The 22,579-nt window shown below is 42.2% G+C and overlaps 1 protein-coding gene across 1 annotated transcript in view; it reads right to left on the bottom strand.

Moving 5' to 3' along the window:
* Positions 1 to 1,796: 1,796 nt before the first annotated feature.
* akt1 (v-akt murine thymoma viral oncogene homolog 1) overlaps positions 1,797 to 22,579 on the bottom strand; it is a 31,513-nt gene continuing 10,730 nt past the window's right edge. The window contains exons 3-14 of the mRNA XM_037695064.1: positions 14,738 to 14,866; positions 11,876 to 11,987; positions 11,408 to 11,534; positions 10,230 to 10,361; positions 10,025 to 10,090; positions 9,540 to 9,608; positions 9,290 to 9,415; positions 7,928 to 8,056; positions 4,195 to 4,409; positions 3,997 to 4,084; positions 3,666 to 3,768; positions 1,797 to 1,918 (exon numbers count right to left, since the gene is read on the bottom strand). Coding sequence (XP_037550992.1) covers positions 1,839 to 1,918; positions 3,666 to 3,768; positions 3,997 to 4,084; positions 4,195 to 4,409; positions 7,928 to 8,056; positions 9,290 to 9,415; positions 9,540 to 9,608; positions 10,025 to 10,090; positions 10,230 to 10,361; positions 11,408 to 11,534; positions 11,876 to 11,987; positions 14,738 to 14,866 — 1,376 coding nt within the window. The 3' untranslated portion in view covers positions 1,797 to 1,838. The remainder of the gene's footprint in view (positions 1,919 to 3,665; positions 3,769 to 3,996; positions 4,085 to 4,194; positions 4,410 to 7,927; positions 8,057 to 9,289; positions 9,416 to 9,539; positions 9,609 to 10,024; positions 10,091 to 10,229; positions 10,362 to 11,407; positions 11,535 to 11,875; positions 11,988 to 14,737; positions 14,867 to 22,579) is intronic.

Below are 22,579 nucleotides of genomic sequence, written 5' to 3'. Positions count from 1 at the left end.
AAAAACATGCATGAGGAAAAGCACGTGAAAAAGTGCATTATTTACATGAACAGATTAAATCAGGCTTATGTTCCTTACGACTTTTAAATTTCAAAATAAGAGCTGAGTCCACAAAGTGTTTGATAAGATTTTATTTCCCCAATTTAAACAAAACAAGTAAAAAGAGTGTTGTACAAAGTTTATATTATTCGTTTACTAACGCTGGTGTCCTCAGGTGTACAGGAGGGGCAGGTACAAAACAAGTCGACGTAAAAAATATAAAATGAATTTTCCCTATTTTATTTTTGACAGGTGACAGCAAAACGGGGTGAGTGCATAGGAAGGAGAAACGAAAGGTTCAAACTGTGAACAATTAGAAAAAATATATATCATAAAAACCCATTACATTCAATGACGAATTATGCACTTTTGCAAATGATTATCAGTCATTTTTTATTAAATACTGAAATGTGTTTGGAATCTCGGAACCTGGAAAAAAAAAAAAGTTTACCCTCAGCGGTCCTTTAAAAAAGAAATAAAAGGAAGAAATTACTGAAACGAACACAACTCTTTTCATTTGTAACCACAACTTATGAATTCATATTATAAAAGCTAATTTAGTCTTTACCAACCATAAATTACAAAAAGGGGTCCAAATACAATCATTCTGGGAAGCAAAGTGCATATCATTGGCACAGTGAAACTCATTTTATCCCACGTTGGTCTCGTATAAATAACTCCGCTCGTGAAGAGATAAAAAAAAAAAAAAAGACCCCATAGATGAGCGTCTTCCCCTGAAGTTTGCTTGCGATGGAATCTTAAAGAAGTTGGAGACCTCATTGAGGCTGCAGCATATGCACCGGGTGGAGAGCACCCAATAAGTGTAACGTACATAAGAAAAACCCAAAGGAGAAAAGTTTTCATGGGGGGGGGGCATTATTGAGCGACCCAGGCTGAGGAAACGAGCGCAGCATCCAGATGAAAAGGCATCAGGAACTATAAGCACTTACTTCAGGGGGAGCTTTTTATTAGCCCGAACAGGAAACCACGGGTCTTTCATTGATGTGCAAACAGTTTAAAAACAACAAATCCACCGCAGGCCATCTTATTCCCAAATGATTAGTCATGCTCGGCTTATCTGCATGTCTGCCTTTCCTCACATCAGACTATTGCACAATTATCAGACCCATCATGGTGTGGCATGACAATTTGACTGGTTTCAGTTTGCATCAGGACAGAAGGAAAAAAAGATTAAAAATCCTTTCCAGAAGGCGTTTCAGTCTTCGGAGAATTAGGCGTGTGTTACAGCACATAAGAATGCAGGAAGATGAACTTTATTTGATGGGGTACATTCACTTATGAAGCCAGAAATATAGATGTCTGAATGGACTTGGGAAACGTGGATTAATTAATCACCCGCTCAACAAACAACACTCTGCTCACATGGTGTTTTTTTGGTCCACAGCATGCCTAGAAAACTATTTAAAATGGTTGATATTTCTTTGCGTATGCAGAACATGAACGACCGCGTTCAGAATTCATAGATCTAGAGCCCAGTTTGTGCCCAACATAACCACATTAACCCATACATTATGGTGTAAGGATGCCTGCTCAGTTTACAACGTGACAACCAGGAAATGCAGGGTAGTGTTATCTTCATGGTCGGTCTTCAAAGGCCACAAAGAACAAGCGTATTTATCTTTGTTTTGCACTTCCTTCTTTTCGTGAAATGCAACTCGCAGACTGTGAGATCCGATGACTGCTTTCTGCAGACGCTGCTGGGAGGACGAGGATGAGGCCTTCCAGGTGGAGGGGGAGGTGGTGGGAATTGTGGGACCAGAGGAATGTTTTGAGTCGTTTTAGGCTGTCCCACTGGCAGAGTAGGAAAACTGGGGGAAGTGGGGTCGTCGCTCGCTGTCAAAGGGCTCCATACTGATATCTGGAAGTACAGGATAAACAAAATGTTTAAAAAAAAATTGATTAGCTCTTCTAAAACATAGGTGGTCCTATCTGGGTCCTCGAGGGACACTGCATATTTTAGATCATCTGCTCCAACACACCTGATGTGCATCAATGGGTGACTAACAGACTTCTGCAGAACATAAAGGGATAAATCAGCCATTTACCGTATTTTTCAGAGTATAAGTCGCATCAGTCAAGAAAAGCATCATGAAGAGGTTAAAAAAAACATATGTAAGTCGCTTTGGCGTATAAGTTGCATTTATTATGCGTCACCTGTTGCATCGATTGTGCATTTAATAATAGTAATAATAATGCGTATGTATTGTCATCACTGTATGTTCCCATACAATGGTGAAATTGGTTCTCTGCTTTTAACCCATCCACCACTAGGTGGAGCAGTGGGCGGCTATTGGAAGCACCCGGGGAGCAACTGGGGATGTGGTGTCCCACTGACTAGAGATGCGAACCCGAGACCTTCAGGTCCCGAGTCGGCTGCCCTGCCTCTACACCATCTCGGCCCCAATTTAATGGTCAAAACAGCTTCATTTCGCCTGGGCGGTGCGGCATGCATCCATCCATTGTGACTGGAGCCACTAGCTCTCCAGCATTCCTCCACCAGCTGAGTGAAGCAGGCGCACATGGGAGAACTCGCTGTTGCAGTTCTTAGAAATTTACCAAGGTTAACACTTTAAAACAATTATTTGTTTGCTCAGCATTTTAGCAAAGGTGTGTCTTAGTTTAACTTTTCCTTAATAAATGCACTTTAATGGTCAAAACAGCTTTAATTCGCCAGCCAGCCAGCCCGACCAGCTCTCCAGCGTTCCTTCACATGCACCAGCTGAGTGAAGAGAGCGCACACGGGAGAACTCGCTGTTGCAGATCTTAGAAATTTAAAGTGTCAGTCAAAAATTGTGTTATGAATATGTGGAAAAAAAAACGTCTATATGGTAAGTTGCTTTGGTGTATAGTCGCAGGACTGACCAATCTATGCAAAAAACTGACTTATACACGGGGAAATTGACATATTGGAGCAGTGAGATAAGTACAACATGCAGGTCAGTGGCCCTCAAGAACCAGGATCATCATTGTTCCAATTAGATGATATGACCATGTACTCTGCAAAATAAGGTAACAAAAAGTGATTCTGCAGGTAATGTTTTCTTAATCATTTGCACCTTATACAGAGTTGTGAGAAGATACAGAAACTAAAGACTGGTAGTGAATGATAAGCCCTTCAATTACTTTCAGTACGATTCTTAAATTTACTTCCAATCTTTTCATATAAAGAGCTGAAGTAGGATTTCATGTTTCTTTTGTTTAAATTTGATCTATATTACCACACAATTAATACATTAGCTCAATGCTTTTCTTTTTCATTTTGTAAGGTACGACCCTCAGTTTTAATAATACTGAATGTCCAGGAGAGGGCACACTACTCTCAAACTAGCTTGGTAATGCCTCCACTCCATCTAATAAGCTGAATATCACCAACTCAATTCTCTGCCAAAGGATGAAGAATAACATTAGGTAAAAATGCAATAAAAGGGGACAGATTTATGACAGACTGATCATGTTGGAAGCAGATGATCTTAAAATACATTTAAATATGGGCGATAGTAGTTTAACTGAAACAAACTTCAATGTTTTCCAGGTCTGATCTTAAGAAAAGTTAAATATCAAACAGGAGAGATTAGAAGCCTCGTCACACACGAGTCTGATGCTACCTTGTCCGGGTGGCGTAATCGTGATGGTTTGTCCTGTGAACTCCTCGTCAAAATATCGTGTGTCCGTCTCTGAGGTAACTTGGGGCTTAAACGGCGGGACCAGCTGTTGGAGGAGAGGAGACAATTACATCAGCACATCCCAGACATCAGTCAGTGCACGAACAGTTGCCTTTCTGTTGACAGCGTATACAGTTTCTACATTATGCTGCTTCACGTCGTGCAAGCTTATTGATCCCTGAGGGAACGGCAGCAATCTAAGTTGATTCAAGAAATCACAATTCAAAGAGGGGGAGAGAAAAACAAAAGCAAGAGAAAGGTTTCAGAAACCTACCTTCTTCTCATAAACGTCTTGCCAATTGATCCCAGCAAAAAACTTGTGCTGCATGATTTCCTTTGCATCATCAGGCCCTCCACCTAACCTAGAAACACAAATTCAAAAGGCTTTATGTTAACACATAAGTGGGAAGGAGCTCATATTAGAAATCTGTTTAAAATAAATAAATAAATAAAATGGTTCTGATGTTCTTACCTTTGCATGGGGTCTTTCTTCAGAAGACCAGAGAGCAGCGAACGAGCCTCTGGGCCGAGGGTCCGAGGGAAGCGGATGTCCTCCATGAGGATGAGCTCAAACAGCTTCTCGTGGTCCTGGTTGTAGAAAGGCAGCCTGCCGCACATCATCTCGTACATCACCACCCCGAGACCCCACCAGTCCACAGCACGGCCATAGTCGTTGTCTTCCAGGACCTTGAAGATGTGGAGGGGCAGGAAGATGCTTTAAAATGCAGTTGTTGTATTTTTCTATTGGACTTGTATCTTAATTTTATTTCTATACTGAGGTTAAAAAAACTGATATTGCACTTCTGCAAATGCAGTTTATTGAGCTAATAAAATGTGTTTAGACATCCCAACCAGCCTCCAACAAAATCTCCTGCTCTCCTCTCACCCCAGCACTGACTCACATCTCGCATTAGGAGTAAGGATAGAGTTTCCTTAGAGCTTTGCATATTTAATTGCCACAGGGCCTTCTACATATACACAAACGCATACAGATCGACAAGCAGAAGAGGTACGGTGGGTCGCTTACATAAACAAGTGTGCAGCAACCAGCAAACAAACAGGCTCGATTACCACTGCCACAGAATAAATCATATTTAATACTTTACACTTCTTAATGAGACAAACTCCTCCACTGTTGTGTTTGGTGAATAGCGCAACCTGTTGCATGACTAATGCGCTGCTGAGCAGAGTTGTTCCAAGGTGTCTGGGGACGTGTACTGGATTCTACCTCACCAGGCGACGGATGTTGAAGGTTAAATCAAGACAACGAGAACAGCCTGTTCTCTTGCACCTTCAGCAGCTAGAAAATTCAGACCCAAGAATAGAAACTTGGGTACAAAGATGAGGGTGGATTAACAAAATTAGATGTGAACGCAAAAGTCCACTGGCTAAGAGAGAAGGTCCCGAGAAAACAGATGAACGGTGTCCGTAAAAGGCACAAAACTGGGTGTGTGCATGCATGCAGCATGTGCGTGCGTCTGTCTGTGGGCGCTCGGCCTGGTGCTGCAGCGAGTGCTGAGCATCGAGGAGGAGGACTGGGAAGGCAGAGGGAGTAACGTGAAGCCGGTGCAGGGCTAAGATTACTGGGCTGTCTCTATTTCCAGCGCTGCTGTCGTGTGATTCACACCGTGCGACAGCTGGGCCCGCAGCTGCCCCATATATGTAGAAGAGCACCACAGCTGTGAAGCTGCCAGGAGCACAGGAGCCAAGCTCATCCCTCATATACGTAACCAGGACTGCCTGCCTATTTGGGCCCCAGCCTTAAGCTAATACTGTTACACTGCCCCAAAGGAGCAGAGATGGGGGAAGAGAAAGGAAATGGGGAGGATAAAAGGGACTTGCGGCTGATTCTTCAGAGCTTTAGTCTCTGAGAGCAGGAAAAAAAGAAGTATAAAGTTCAACACTGACAGCTATTAATCTTCCAAGCCGGTGAATCCAGATTGTTTGAGGCTAGATTAAACACGTCCGCATTTTGCTTTGCAGAGGTACCCCAACAGCCAATTCCCTTAGCCAATAGTAGTTTTCTTCCTGCAAGCGCTTAATAAAAGCGACTAAGTGAATTTTTCCAGCTCCTTACTCCTGAGACGAACTGGTCAGGTTGTTGTAGATTATTGAGTCTACCTCCCTGCCTCTCCCTCGCTCGCTGCAGCTTTGAGAATATTCCCAGACGTTATAGCATTCCTGTGCAGCACACACAACAAGGTCATTGTTTACTGCAGAAAAACCTGTAACACTGCCTGGCCTGCACTCCATAGAGACGCTTGCCAGCGACCCTGTTGCCACAGCAACGCCCCCTGATGTCTCCCCGCGCTCCGCTGGCAAGTTTGGAGCTGTCATGAGCTGCGGCTCTTTTGTGGAGGAGGAGAGTGGGCCTGGAGGAGCTTCAGATGGTCAGGTTTGAGAAATTTCAGCTAAAGAATTACAAAAGCGTGATTTTCTTATTTCAAAATGTTCATGCAGGTGAGGGGTAGTAAACCCAGATGTGAAGACAGTAGGGATGTGCGATATGGCATAAAATTCATATCACGATATGTTTTTGGTATAAAACTTGCAATAAGAATGAAAAAAAAGCACAGGGTGTCCTTTTGCCATCATTTATTTTGAAAACTGCTATACCACAAAATAATCTCAATTAAGAAAATTCCACTACTAAGTCCAGACTAGAGTTTTTTTAAATAACAAATCAAGTATTAGGCTTCTTTCTTGTAGTGCAAAACAATATATCAACTGTAGTTTTAGTCATATGTTTTAAACAAAAGAACATGTTAACTCGTAACAGTTTCCACTATTCTCACTTAAAAAATGAACAGCAACAGAGCAGCATTTTACACTGAAAACACTTCACCCTCCAGCCCTCTGGTGGGCGTCTCCTTTCGCTTTAAGGAGAGCTGACACAAAATGGCTACCAGTTTCCTCTGTGGCTTTGACCAGAGGGTCTCGCAGTAAAATCACACAACACAGCGTTCTTTTCACAGATCAGAAAGCAGGTTTAACTTTTTTTTTTTTTTTTTTTAGCTCAAATGCACTCTCTAAAGCTGACCAACAAACTATCGACAAAAAAAACCCCCAACTTTCGACAGAACAGCGTTTTGCACATGCGTCCGAATACGAGTACTGCAAGCCGGCTGTAGTTAGCGTGTAGCTTCGCTAACGATTAAATCTGACAACTCTGATTTTACATTAGACACAGCATTACTGCGGTTAGCAGACAGAAGACAGATCTCTATCATACACTAAATGTCTATCGTCTCTGTACTGTATACAGTATATCTCCTAGAAGACAGAAGAGAGAGCTGCCTTTCTTTGTGGCCTGGTGTAAATTATTTAAAAATGTTCAGTCTTTCACAAATGATGTGCTCCTAAAAAAGCTTGAAGCACTGTGGAATATTGTGTTCAGGTCAGGTGAGGCATCCCAGGCAGCAGCAGTCATCGTGGCTCCCCTGGTGCCGCACAACAACCGTAGCCAACGTGGTCTTTTTTCCCACTCCTCTTTCAGGGGTGGAAGTTCACGTTTCCTAAAGTCCTGCCAGCCAAACATCTCTGCTCCTCCCCCAACCAGAAAATTCCAAATGTGGTCTAAAAACAACGATACAGCAACTGTGTCAACACGGAGACCCTGCTCCCGGAAAGCATTTTTACGACAACGGGCCAAAGAACCCACAAACACTCACAATGAAGTATTAGGTTACACAGCCCACTCCAACGCTCGTCATACCTGCACGCCACAGTGAGAAGCCACACCCCTCCTAAGACGGAGTATGAGAGCAGGGTGCCCTGCCCTGGGCACACAGCACGCTCATTAACTTCAGCTGGAGATTAGAAAGGCATTTTGAGACAGCTGCTCCTACCTTCAAACACTTCCCATCCACTGGTCCAACAACACTCCACATTTTTGTTTGAGACCAACAAATGGTCACCATTCGCTGTTTAAGCTTACCTACTTAAACGTAATGAATGTAGATTTCCTTTTAAAAGAAGATATAGAGGGGTAACTGAAAGGTTTGATGTGTGTGGAAGTTGTGCGACTTGTACACCATGATCACAATCACACATGAAATATTTTCAACAGATGTGTTAAAACCCTCTGAATCACCATCGAACACGACCAGGCTGCTCGTCCCAACAGATCAAGGCAAATTAATTGTCAAACTTTTATTTTTAAGCTGCTAAAATGATCAATCAGAACAAAAAACAACTGTGTTTACCTCAGGCGCCAGGTACTCTGGTGTCCCACAGAAAGTTTTCATAGTGGCACCATCTTTGATGCCCTCCTTACACAAACCAAAGTCTGTGATCTTTATGTGTCCGTCTTTGTCCAGCATGAGGTTTTCCAGCTGAGCAAAGAAAAAAAAGACACTTAGTCAACATAAAATGAAAACTTTTATCTTTTATATGAGGTGAAATTAAGATTACACAACAATACACAAATAAAGACAGAAATATCACTAACTTGTTTGGAAAATTAAAGCAAGAATGTGTGCTTGTAACAAATTTAATGTATTACCAACTTAATTTTCAGCTATTTTTTTTACTAAATAATCTTGTCTCAGTACATCAAAAAGACAATTTTGCACACAATTCTTTGATAATTTATCTAAAGCAATTGTAAAAAAAAAAAAAAAAATGCTGTATATATTGAGCTGGGGATCAAATCATCAGTGTTCCAGTTAAAAGCTGCAAACTCTATTAAATATGTGCCGACACAGAAATGAAAATGTACTTGATGACAAAATAAAAAGGTAACTTGACCTAAAGGCCATAAAGACGAGCATCACTTAGTGACATGACTTGAGGTTGTTCTTTCCTCCTCCTCTTTCAGTTCAGGTCACCTGACAGCTGTAGCTCACACGTGGCCAGCAGCGCCCGGCCAGAGTCAGCACATCCTCAAATCCTGCTATCCTGGCATTTTCAGGAGAACCCTCGCAGGCTGGGAGCCTGCCTCGTAAAACCCAAGGGAGGAAAGGAGGGAGGGAGTGTGCGCTGTGCTGACCTGGCTGGTATAGTTTTATCAGCTGGAAGTAGTGTGGCTACAGATGCCCACTGCAGCACCGATAACCCTCCTAAACAAAACCGGGCCCATCAATCTGGAAGATCAATGGCTGCCATCTTTACAGATACAGAATTCTGTTTATTCTTTTAGCTCAAACACAGAACCAGAGGCTGAGACCTTAAAACCTCTTCACTGTGGAAAGATGGGTTTTTTTCCTCTGCAAGGAAATGCAATTTCACTGGACTTAAACTTACAAAACGATATCAATTACAAACAAAGTGCACAGGTTTCACCCACTGGGCACCGAGTGAGTGCTAGAACCGGAGGCAGTTACAGTTCGTTCAAAGCGTGGTTATTTCTGTCTTTCTGCAGTAACATATGGACCAAGCTCGTCTCCAGCTGCAGTGAGGTCTGGAAGAGGCAGATCAATAAGGCTTGGCCACCACCACTGCTCAGGATGAAGATAAACCCTATTTATATCCAGGCGGAGGAGGAAGAAATGAAGGAAAGGGAGAAAAGGCAGAAAAGAGCAAAGAGGCCACAAAGGGCGAAGGAGAGCACTCGTTTCCCTGCCTACCTTTAAGTCTCGATAAACCACATTTCTCTCAGCATGCAGGTAGTCCAGTGCCGACACTATCTCTGCACCGTAGAACCGAGCTCGCTCTTCTGAGAACACACGGTCTCTTGACAGATGGAAGAAAAGCTGGAGATTGCCAACAAATAAGACAAATGAGACTTGGTTCAGAAGAAAAGGGGGAAACTTTAAGGCATCACTGACTTATAAAAATCCAAAAGGTGGACATTTGTGAGGTTTTAAAATGGCTTACCTCGCCGCCGTTTGCATACTCCATTACAAAACACAGGCGGTCGTGTGTTTGGAAGGAGTATTTCAGTCCCTGCAGAAGAAGAACATGTTAAAAGCAGAACTCAGCGTTTCCAGCCAAGTCAAGAGGAAGCTGCCTTTCAAAGAGCTGGTGTTATCATGCAACTTTCAAACAAACATCTGCAGAGAGCTGGAGGAATAAAACAAATATCAAGTGTTCAGATGATAGAAAAAGGGACAAACTCTGAACACTGCGTTATTTGTTGTTGCTCAGACTAAAACTCAAAGAGTGTCACTCACTAAAGATTCACAAAAAAGGTTAACAGATTTAAAAAGAGCCAAGTCGGCTATAGTTTAAACAAGTATATCAGTTTAAAAAATACTTATCAAACTTCCCCCATCAGAATATATGCTGCCGGGCTGAACTGAAAACGTTTGAGCATCTCCATCAGTTAAAAAGATTTGGTTTAGGTACTCGGGGTTCCTTACAGTCAAGAACGGATGTTTTGAATTCTGGAGGACTCTGTTTTCTGTGAGTGTGTGTGCCACTTCATCCTGTAAAAGAAAAGCACAAAGAGTGTTTGTGCAAGTCTTACAATAGCTAACTATTTAGGTATCAGTCATTGCTCTGTTGCCCTCCTAAACCAGAGTGTTTTTCACCCCCTTTTCACTTTACTCATTGGCAACCACTCACTTTCGCTACGATCACCTCCTTCTTTAGGATCTTCATGGCATAGTAGCGTCCTGTGGCCTTCTCCTTTACCAGAATAACTTTGCCAAAAGTTCCTTTTCCCAGGAGTTTGAGGTATTCAAAGTCGTGCATAGTCTAGAAGGCCAAAGCAGACAAAGTGGCATCTGGTTACAAACAGGAGCAGCAACAAACACAAGCACTAATTAGCTGGGACACACAATCCCACTGACAAAAACACTAAAGTGTTTTAGGCACCATTTTACCCACCAAGCAATTTTCAAATTTTTAATGGTTAGACCTATGTCATATATAGTTCTGGTTCAACTAACCTCTGACACAAACACTGAAGAGAAATGCTGAAAATTGTGTGGAGAACACCCAATCTTGTGGCTTTTGAACTTTATGTTGTGACACACGAGGAGGGGTTGTGGACGTGTTATCTAGTGTTCAGACACCCGTAGTTGATGTTTGGGAAAGAATGTGAAAGAGGGGAAGCAGTATGAGTTGAAGCTGTCAAAGTGCAACTAAAGCAAGGCCGGATCAAAGAGGACTATAGCCGCTTTGCTATTGATAAGTGTGACTCCACTCGGCTCTCATCTTATCGGTTCCTCTCAGGCGAAGGTGATTAGCAACTGTGACTTGTTTTTCCGCTCTGTGGGCGGTATCGTCATTGCAAAGTATACTGAATAACAACGCCAGTCCCACCAGTCCGAGCCACTCTGACCGTTGTGTTCCTTCATCCTTAATCAACCTATAATCAATCGGACTTCAATTTCCTTCACTGCTTATAAGTGAGGGTGTAGCCACATTGCGCCAGCAGCTCCGATATCTCTCTGTAAGTGCACTCATGTCTTGTGGCACCATCCAGCTGAATCCTAACATCGGCCAGTAAAGTTAGCCTCACTGGTCCACGGCACTATTTTTGGAACTTCCATACCAGAAACTCGAAAAAACAACACGCAACACGATCAGAGAGGAAGTGGAGGTTCAAATGCAGTTTGCTAAGCGGGTCATCCTGTGACGTCGCTCCGCTGGCCAATCAACGGCATCACCTCGGAGCAGTCTGCTGGGAACCACAAACAAGGTGGTCCTAAAAACTGGGCTGAGTGGGGATGGATACCAGCAGTGGGCAGGCTGGTGTGGTGTAGAACCGATAAAAACACATAACAGAGTGCCAGTACCACTTTGTGTCTGGGTTTGGTCAGGTAGACCTCCATGTCCATGGGGTCTGGAGAAGAGTCCATCATCTCCTCCTCTTGTTTGTGAAGGCCTTCAGCTACTGCCTGGATGGCTTTGGTCCATTCTTCCCTGAAGGGAGACAGAGGCGGCAGCAGAGAGAGAGAGAGAGAGAGTGAGAAAGAGAGAGAGATTACATCAGCTCATTTGCCATCATGCAAGCCCAGCAGCCCAATCACGTAATTGTCTTCTTATCAACAGAAAGGCAATTTCACGTCTGAGTTCTGCCAATAGGCAGTGGACCTTGTGAAAGTGTGTAATAATGATTAAATATATATGCTTCTACATGTTAGGAAAAACAGAGCTCTTAATTTGTCCTACTATTTCCCAGGGACAAGGGCAAATAGTTTCCATGTAAATGATTCGTGTTTTACTGTTCCGTGTGCAAAGAGGTGTGTGCTCATCTCGCTTGCCTTTCCTCGGGGGTCTCCACGTGGAAGGTGCGCTCGATGACAGTGGTCCACTGCAGGCAGCGGATGATGAATGTGTTGGGCTTGGGCCGTTCCGTCTTCATCAGCTGGCATTCTGACCACAGCCAGAGAGAGCGGGGAGGGAGATGAAGAGAAGAGCCAGTGTGTAGGAAACAGAGGGGAGAGACAGAGCCACAGTTACAGCCATTTATCTTTATCGCCACCCTAACAGACACTGTCGGCCAATTTGTAAAAGAACAGGTGCACTCTGGTGGAGGAAAACAACTCCCATCCTTAATTTGGGAGCTCCTTCAAAATGAAACCTTGGAAATATAAAGGTTTGATCTAGATTAGGAATAATTTCGTAGTAAGTTATTTTAATGTATTAATAAAACAATAATTATTTACACATTTTTGTCTGTATTTATCATGGAATATCTTTAAAACGTTAACAAAAAGATAAACCTTTGGTGCAAATAATGGTTACATAAGCAGTTTGCAAAATCAATTACTCAGAAGACAGAATTTACGACGCAAAGATTTCCATCTGCACCTACTTCACATTAACATCTGCTCCTAAATGGAACATGTCAGTAAATATGTCAGGGTGTGACACAAAAATGGCCTCTCTCTGATAGATGGAGGACGCTGAGTGGACCACCACTGAGATCCAACATGGCTTCATCTGGATGAATATATATTCCAGCTGCAGCCGCACCGTCAGCAGCGACACACTATGTGCCCTCCAACGGTGGGGTCGCGGTGGTGACAAAAAAACTAAACTAAACAAAGCCAACAATGATGGAGACAAGAGCCTCAAAGCATAGCCCAGATAAATACTGAAAATCAGGTGGCTAATGACGACAATAACTCAAGCGCGTTGGGGAGGAAACATTTAGTTAAACAAATAGTGTGCTGTCTAATTGCTGCGCTCAGTCATCAGCACTGATACTTTCTCTGATGTGAAGATTGAGTGAGCTGAATGGCTCTGGGCATTTGTTGATGTTACTTTCTGTGGCACTACTAAAATAAACGAGGATTTTGGAAGACATGCAGTGACTGAGGATAGCATCTAATGACTACATTTCAAGAGACAAATATTAAGCATGTACACACTGTGGCAAAGGTTCTTAGCTTCCAGAAGTACGATGATATTGACGAGATGATACTACAACCAGTTTCCACTTGTCATTAAATGCATCTTACTTTTCCAACACTACCTAGTATATGTACTACATATTACACACTACTAATGTATGAGACCAAGGATCTTGAGAATACATTGATCCATCCATCCAACCATTCATTACCCACTTCTTCCTTTCTGGGACGCGGGGATCGCTGGCACCTATGTCCTGCAGTTAATATGTGAGAGGCGGGGTACACCCTGGACAGGTTGCAAGTCCATCCCAGAGACACATAGAGACAAACAACCATATGCTCATACTGTACATAGGGAACGTTTCGTGCCAATTAACCCAACATGAATGAGTTTTAGTCTGTGGAAGAAAATCAGATTACCAGGCAAAAAACTTTGTTAATTTATTCATCAGCTTTTTTATAAATCAACACAAGTCACGAAAATCTAGTTTATCAAAGAAAATACGTGTTTTCAACATAATCCCACCAATTGTTGCATCTGTGCATAATCTATCACATATCAACAAATCCTGTTTCAAAGTAAACATTCTCAATAGAACAATTTAAATGCAGCCAGCATCTTTAGCTTTTAAAATAATACCTTAGCTGGGACTATAAGAGTTTTCATGGCATGTCTACAAGCTACAACAACTGTCTAAAGTGAGCATGCTCAGTTCAGTCATGTAGGAGAGCTTTGTGTAAAACTAAAGTGTTTTCTACTCAGCTTATGTGTATCCTTAGTACCAGACACTTCATATTGCATCTTGATTAATTAGATTGTCCAAATTTGCATCTTGATTAATTAGATTGTCCAAATTAATGGATGCCAACCTAAGATTTCTTGTGTAAAATCCTGTACATCACAAATATCCAAGAGGGTTGTTTACAACATTGGGATGATGCACAGTGTGAACTTGTTTAAAATCATAACAGACACAATCACTTCTAAAACACAATGGAGATGCACCGTGACAAGGACTTACAGTAGTCCCTCGATTATCGCGGGGGATCCGTACCCTGAAGCCCCGTGATAAGTGAAAAACCACGAAGTAAGAATAGTAGTAGAAGGTAATCGTTTATTTTAGTATGTATATATAAAAAGGCATTTTAAACCCTTCCCACACTCTTGCAATATTCTAAACAATGTTTCTAAACACTAAAAAAAGCACAGAGTCATGAACTCAGCTCTCTGCCATGGCTGCGCTCTGCACTCTTGGCCACACCCACTTCTCCTCTGCAGAAAGGAGATCGACAGAGGAGGAAGGAGGAGGAGCTGCAGGAGGAAGTTTATCTTGCAGTGTGAGCTGCAGACAGGTGCAGCACGTGCTAAATAATATAAAGTAATTCATTTTAAATTAAAATTATGTGCCGATCGTGCGGCTCATCCATCAATCAGCCAATTGTGTTCCAATCTTATTTTGAAAAACTGCAACAGAGCGAGTCCACGAAAAACGAACCGCGAAGTAGCGAGGGACTCTTGGAAAGAATTATTTAACAAAGCACCTGGGCATGGTTTTTTTCTTGTAAGGTGCAAAACATGATGTTTTTTGGTTCTATTATCAGATGTGGACTTGGTAAGGCACCAAGCTGTGGTCTGGTTGTGTTTTCCAACTAATAGCTCACAGATGTAGTGCTTTGCAGAAAATTGTAAAAAAAAACTAAAAAAGTAAAGCAAGCTGCCAGGAAACAATGAGAAGAGGTTGTTTCTCTGATGTAGATACTCACGTGCTACAGAGAAGTTATTTAAGGGGGTTTCCAGCTGGTCCACATCTTGTGGTCGCTCCTTGTAACCGATAAACGTACCATCACTCTTAAGAAGAAAATACCTTGGCCTCCAGGTCTTGATGTATTCTCCTGATATAGCAAAGATAAGGAAAGAAGGGAAGCAAAAATATGTCATAGAAATCTCTGATTAGAAACTTTAACTGAGAAATTTATGCTTTAACATTCTCAAAATGCTGATCAGTGTGCAACTGTCCTGTTTAATCTCTAGTTTTATTATTAATATTTTTTGCTGCCCATTTTGTTACCACCAGTTTCATTTTTAATAAAGTGAAGGTCAGCTGCAGGATAAATATTGGTTTGAAATGAAGTCAAAATACACTTTTTTTCCAGACGTTCTAAAATTGATGCACTTTAGATAAAATACTCTAAAAAAAAAAAACAGACAAAAAGTAGTTTTCTTGCTTTCAGGGCTTTATGCATTTAATCAGGACTGACTCATTGAGATATGATTTCTCATCTTTCAGGGAGTCCTAGTCAACATGACAGCATGGAACCAAAACAAAAACCGTTTTACAGAAAAGTATTACTATAAAAAAAGTATTCAAGCGAGTTGATTTTAGAATTGCATAAATAATATAGGAGAGAACAACAAAAGAGTTCTGACTTATCAATTTGAAAGTACAAAGAAAGTATAATTTGAAGTTAAAGTTGAATAAAAATAGAGGAAGCTGATTTGGGCAGGTTTATTTTATTTTTTTGCAATTGTCCACTTGAAAATTTCCAAGAATTACCGGTATATATTTTTTACATGAATTGAAGTTTTACACAAAACTCCCCACATTACCAATCTTCAAGACCTGCTATAACCTCAAACATGCACGCTCGCTCTAATCACTTAGACAAACTGCGCTTGCATTACGCAAATTAATCTCTGTGAAGGCAGACAAAACTCAATTTATTTCAGAGATGCTTCAGGAAATGTTGCGCCAGATGTTGCGCAGACGGTGGAAGAAAAGGCTTACATATCATAACAAGGCAGTGGCACACAATGGTGTGGAACTTGAATATTTATACAGGAAAATTGTAATTTATTTTTAATTACGAAGCCACATATTAACCCCCTGCAGAGAAGTGCCAAGCTGTCCTTAATTGCTCCATTTCCTCCAATGCAGGAGTGTGGCGTTTTGCGTACAAGAGACATCGTGTACAGAGATGTAGAAAATTTGTCAATATGAGCTTCTGCTAGTCTTCAAACACAGTTCTGATTGATGAAACTGATAAACAGACAGTATAAAAAATCTGCAGCTAGTGGCACTGCCTGTGTATAACAGGATCCTATAAATTTATTTGAATAAACCTCACATGAATTAACAACGCCGCCTGATCATCACAATGTGTTGTTTTGACACTTATTCCTTTTCCTGCTTCACATCAACACTTTTTTAATTAAAAAGTGGTACTAGTAAATTTGAATAAGATCCGTCTTCCTTGTAGGGGAAGGAGAAATAAAAATAGATATTTTGAAAGCAAGTCATTCAGGATGCAGCATGATAAAAAATAAAAAACAAGAATGATATGAATTATATAAAATGAGATGCTGGTACATCATTTTCCAGTAGTGTCGCTTTCATAAACTTGTTTTTCTTCGGAGTCATTATTTTCACATAAAATACACATTTTAGAAATTAGCCCGTCTTTGTCAACAGTGAGATGGTCTTTCAATTAAGGAAGATGCGCTAACGCAATAGCAAAGTCTTTCAATTTTATTTTTTTAAACTAAAAACCTTACCCATCAGCTTTCACAACAGTCACCTTTGTATCTTTAAAGAATCCACATGTACACGGTTATTTATCACAATTAAAAATCTCCCAGCTGTCTTATTTTTATGGCACTTCGACTGACAGCAAAGTGCACACGAGGCGCGTTTTAAGAAAACACGTACGTTAAGAGCCCATTTAACAAATATTAAGACGCCCAAATCTATGACCATAAACTCTCTGGAGCCTTTTGTGTTGAGCCCGTTTCTTCCTCAGCTGGGCCCCAGCTGGTGACTTGTTCTGTGGTCAGGTTTTGGCTGACCCATATTCCCTCGCCATGGTCCAAGCCAACAAACACTGAGGACAGTATGTGCACAATGCAGAGGCAGCATAATGAGCCCCCTACCTGACATCACGACGTAAGCCGAGGGCGCATCTCGCCAGCGCAAACGAGACAAAAAGTTGCTGCTGTGAAGTTTTGGGTTTGGAAACAAGAATGCGGCAAATCACTTCCAGACTGTGGAATTTCCTTATGCACACTGTAAGATTCAAATCCTGACGGACAGGTGTTTGTGTAAAGCTCTAGTGCTTTGTGTGCAAATAGACTTGTGTTTATTCGCAGACTTGTAGCCGGTAAAAACACGTGTGTGTGACTGATTGCATCAACGTGCAGTTTGAAGTTTTGGAGAGCTTTTCCTGCCAGCTCCGCTGACGCATAGCTCCCACCAGAGAAGCAGCATGGGTGGCAATACGTGACGCAGCGGCTCAGGGCTTGGCATGTACTGCATGTGGAGACACTGAGGTGGCCTCAACGGATCACATGGATGTCAGGGAGATGACAACACAAGCCCAGCATTCCCAGTCACCTGAGTCTTTGAAATATTGTCACTATGCAGAATTTTGATGAGTTTGTGCCGACTAAAGAAAGGTCAAACAAAACACATAAAAGGCAAAAATTAAGATTTTAACAACTTCCTTGAGATTAGAAAAACAGAGACCAGTTCTCTTAAACTGAAAAAAAGAAAAAGAAAAACTTGTGTGAATGTTTCCGCACATCCGCATTGTACATTTTTAACCAGCGCAGACTTCTTTTAGACAGCAGGACACTGCAATTTCCTAATGTGTGACCGCAAACCTGGTCATGTGACAGCAGTGGAAGCAGTTATATCCGGTTGTCTGCGAGTGTGTCTCCACAGCGCTGCAGCGCAACGCACACACAGACTGCACTAAGAGCGTAAACAACAAAGATGACCCTTGTAAGCTTCCCATTTACGCTCATTTCCTCTTCTACTTTTATTCAGCCGTACTTTCCACACAGCGGCTTTTCTTAAGCGCTGACACCATGTGAAAGTGAAATTGACAGCTGGACAATTTTTTCATCTTGAAACAGTTCACGTAAACACAGTTAAGGGAAGGCACCGTGGTTACAGATATATACACTCAGTGGAAAACGAATAAAAAAATGTGCAAAATAAGCGAATAAAGATGCAATGCTGGTTGGATCGGCGAAGATTAAAAAGGTAATTTAGTTATTTAGTGAAGCTCCACAAACTGGAACAGAAGGACGTCAAAAGCAGTACAACACAACTTTGAAAAGGAACACAGATAAAAAACAAAACAAACAAAAAACTGGCCACAAATGCAAGAGTCAGAAAAGAAGTGCTATGACACAAATTACAAACACATTAAATTAGGCCTGTCACAATAAACAATAAATCAATTAATCGCATGATGAATGAAAATTATCAACCTCATTTTCATTTATCGGCTTTATCGTTTCTTTGTGTCTCTCTCTTTCTACTGAAGACACTGAATGACGAAAGGCTCAACTACGGTACTCTTCACTGACTCCCTTGCTCTTTGAAATCCATTTTAACCATCTAAAATCACGTTTTTGGATCGTTAAAAGCAGCTAAGCTGAGAAGCTACAAGCTAAGCTAACAGGCCGACCTGGGGGGGGGGGGGGGGGCCTCTGTCTTGTTGAAGCTACAAAATTCACGGTTGAAACCTGTGCCGTCGTGTAAAAAGTTGTTTTTCTCTGCAAAAAGAAACGAAGAACTTGTTTACTGATTTTTTTTATTTTTTATTAAAAGCTTCGTGTGAAAAATGCTATGCTAAAGAGCTCAAACCACACCAAGTGTCCGTCATTTTGAGAACCAAGGAGAGGCAGCCCATGTCATGTCAAGGGTCCTCCCTCCCATTTTTCTTAAAGAGACACGCTGCTCGCTCCCTCACTATCCATCCTTCGGTTCAAACTCTAATACTGCCATCCAGTGGTCAAAAAAGGTATTTCAACATTTATTCTTAAATTTGACAATAATTACTAATTATTGTCCAATTTAAAACAATATCATTGTTTATTGCAATAATTTGAGATAATCGCCCAGCAACATTTGTTATCATGACAGGCTTTGACAGCTTCTTTAAATTTTCACACAACTTCACATCAATGTTTTGCAAGGTAAACCTGAAATACTTCCTGTATGGTGAGCAAAACAACACAAACAGCTGACAAAGGACAATGGGCCTCATAATATGCAACAGAGCCTTCTGCTTTAAAGTCAGATTATCATCACTGTGTTCCAGTAAACTAAACCCTATTTGATGTCAAAATGTTCTCCAAAACAGGAAAATGGCCCACAGACTGACCACAACCTAGATAAGATAAAACCTACACCAAGTGTCGATCACGGCATGCACACACATTTAGAAAACCCTCCTTGTTGTTCTGTGTCACAGAATCAAAGTTTTTCTTACAAACAAACAAAAAAAGTTTGACTGTAGACATGTGGCTCAACTCAACTAAATTAGAGGAAGGACAGAAGTATAAAAAGACTGATCTGACACAAGTTGAGCGATGAGAGAACTGGAGGGGATGAAAAAGCTTTGTGCGAAGAGCTGTGCCGAATGGAGTGCTAGTGAGACAGATCACTACATATGTTCCCTAAATATGTAGGGCTGCAAGTGGAAGGGAGTGTGTGAGAGCAGAAGTCAAGTGTGTATGAGCCATGCGCATGGTGTGTGTGCATGGGAGGAGCTGTCAGGGCCTGATAGAGTGTCTTTACATGACAAGCAGCTGCTGAGGGCTGGGATGCATGCTGGGCAAAGTGGAAAATAATGAACAGAAAACCGCTGCCAAACACAACAGAATTCATCTTTATTTGCCAGCTGCTGTGTGGCCTTGTATGTGGACAGTTCTCGCATGCAACTGCCACGCCCTTTATACCCTAAACACAAAACATACAAAGTGCCGTGGGAAAGAACAGGTTTGGTCACAGCTGTACAAAGTGGAGCATCGTCCCGTCTGCTCGTGTTTGCGTGCACCAAATCACGAGAGAGGTACGTTCATGCAAAACGGTTCTCCAGAGCCGGTGTACCTGATTTTACAGATTCAAAGACGTCACCTGTCACAGGCTTGCAATAAAGCAGAATCTAGAGCAATTTCAATTCACATCAATTCTTGGGACACAAAGGCTATTTGCAAGTCAACTTGGCTTTAAGAGGCTTGAAGTATAAAAGCCAGACAGACAGCTTCTTATTGAAGAATTGGTGAATAAAAGAAAAAATGTGGAAGTCTTTACACAGAAAGGGGAAAATAGAGAGGGCGGTTAGTGACCGTTTCTGAGGAGCACTCTCTTCTATCCGTCTCCATGTGACAATGTCAGGAATGCTGAGGTCCCAGCTGCTGTGGCTTGTTGGCTTTTAATAAGACACATCATGTACCATTCATCAAGCAGCCCACAGAAAGAAAAAAAAAGGCCACAGCATCCCAACAATACGTCCAACGCTAGTCCTGTTGCACATCACATTTGCTCTTTCCTGTCTCTGTTTCAAGTAGAACTTGCAAAACTTTTCAAAGACAAGAGGGGATCAAGACAAACACAAAGGAAATTGTATGAAGTGGCTCAATGATCTCACACACTGCAAGGAAGTTTGAGGGTCAGACACTGTGCCTCTCAGTGCCTACACCCAGTGGTTGGACTTCCTGAGAGGACTGCTGTTGGGTTTTGTCCCCGTCTGGCCATTCATAGCTTGGGGATGAGAGGAAGGGAGCCAGTGGAAGCTGCACAGACTATGCATGTGTGAATGTGTGTGTCAAAGTGGTGGGAATCGGATGAGGAGGGTGTGTGGGGAGGCGGAGGTTGAGGATTAGGGAATTAGAACTCTAAAAGCGAGAGAGGAGGGGAAGGGGGGCTTCTCCTTTTGTTTTGTTTTTTTCTTCCTCTCTCCCCCGCTATCCCTTTGGTTCTTTTCTGCCGGGTTCTGCCTGTAGGCTGCAGCTGTGGCCTGCCACCCTGTGCCCTGCATCTTAATGTGCAGCAGCCTCCAGAAGAGAGTGGGTTTTTCTGATGCAGGGGTCACCAGTGAGCCCCAGTAACCAACATGCACTGGCCTAGTCAGAAGGCTGACAAACCCTCAACTGCTCATTTGACCAAATAAGGCAGCACACGACTCATTTTAAACTAGCATCCAGGAGCTGGAACTCCTTCCTTATATCCTGATGCATGCTCAATAATCCAGGTCCTTATGTTTTTTTTTTTTTTTGCTTTGTCTTCTTGACAACCAAACGTTTAACATCTCTTTCATACAACTGGATGGAGGGGGACTGCAGAGTCAGAAGCATCAATAAGTTGGGTTGAAGGACCAGCCTGGTCTCGAATCTAACCCTTTCCTGTCACTAGGGCTGCTGTTGCTACCCCTAACAGGAAAAAAGGAAGAAAAAAACAGGGGGATGGGGATGCAATGGAGGCTGCCCTTCTTTCTCACGCTTATAAGAAAGCTCTCAGTTCTTCTCCATGGTGAGTGACACCTGCTGATTACCATAGAGACACTGTGGGAAGTTCCCCCTGCCACACTGGGGCTGAGATTTGCCCCTTCTCCCTGGGTAAACAAGCAATCCATGGATTAGTTAACAGGGTTACTGCATTGCAAACAAATAAACACACATTATTTAGAGCAAATTAGTGCCGATGAACTCTTGAGGATTGATGTAAGATCACCCTCTCAAAAGAGATTGAAAGAAAACCAGTGGACCTTTTATGTATTTCAAAAACATACATTCAGCCGTTGGAAATTTCTGAATCCAAATACAATAATCAATTTTTGTACAGCTTCTGGATAACTTGGAAATATGTTATGAGTAACAGAATAATAGGAGGACATGTTGGTTTTATTGCACGTGTTTTTCCATCTCCTCTTTCTTTTCTAAAGTGGGGATTTGGGCCAGTGACGTGATTGATGTCAAACACTGGAAGCTTTTTTGCTGGTCCATAGCAGCTTCCACCACGGGTTCAAGTAGCAGGGTCATTATATATGAGCAACAGGGTGGTAGGCAGGGAGAGTGGGCTGGAAGTGAAAGAGAACCGAGCAGGGATGATGCTGTAAGGGTGGGCCAGAGAGAAGGAAAATAGAGGGGTGTAACGAAGATGAGAACAGGAAAATTGTGAGACGAAAAAAAGTGAAGAACAAGAAGACAGAGATGAAGATGGTGACAAAATTAAAGGGAGGTGGGTGGCAAGGGAATTTATAAAAGGAGACGAGCGAGCACTGCTGAGCACCACAGTTGGGACAAGCAGGCGGACTCTACACAGAAAAGTAAGCACACAGCAGGTTTGCCATGAGAGCAGGCAAATGGTGGAGGTGCCATCTCCCGCAGCCTCCTGGTTTCACCACAGAGCCTGCGTGCCGACAGCTGCACCCCAGTAATTTACTTCTCTCCACCACATTTAGCAGGAAGACTGCTTCCCATTACACAGAGCAGGGGGTCTGCACTGACGGCCAGAAGCCTGGCCTGCCAGAGCGCTGGCTTCCTGGTGCGACACCCTCTGCTGCTGGACCCTGCCTACGGGGGCTCAACTCCTTGATCAGTCACTGTGGCTTTTACTGCTGCTGGTTAACTGGGTAGAATAAAAAAACTACTAAAAAGTTGGGTTAATCCGTTTTAAAGTTACATACAAAAAAATGGGAGAGGTATTCCATGCCAAGCTGTGATTTGTCACTTTCACAAAGCCCCGAAATAACCTGCTGTCACAAAGTTGTTTTTTTTTTTTCCATTCAACCTTTATTTATACAGGTTAATCCCAT

Source organism: Nematolebias whitei, chromosome 21 (assembly GCF_014905685.2).
Source record: "Nematolebias whitei isolate Nwh7 chromosome 21, NemWhi1, whole genome shotgun sequence".
In the NCBI taxonomy this organism is placed as follows: Eukaryota; Metazoa; Chordata; class Actinopteri; order Cyprinodontiformes; family Rivulidae; genus Nematolebias; species Nematolebias whitei.
The sequence above is the reverse complement of the archived record's forward strand: the minus strand, read 5'-3'. Positions and strand labels throughout refer to the sequence as shown.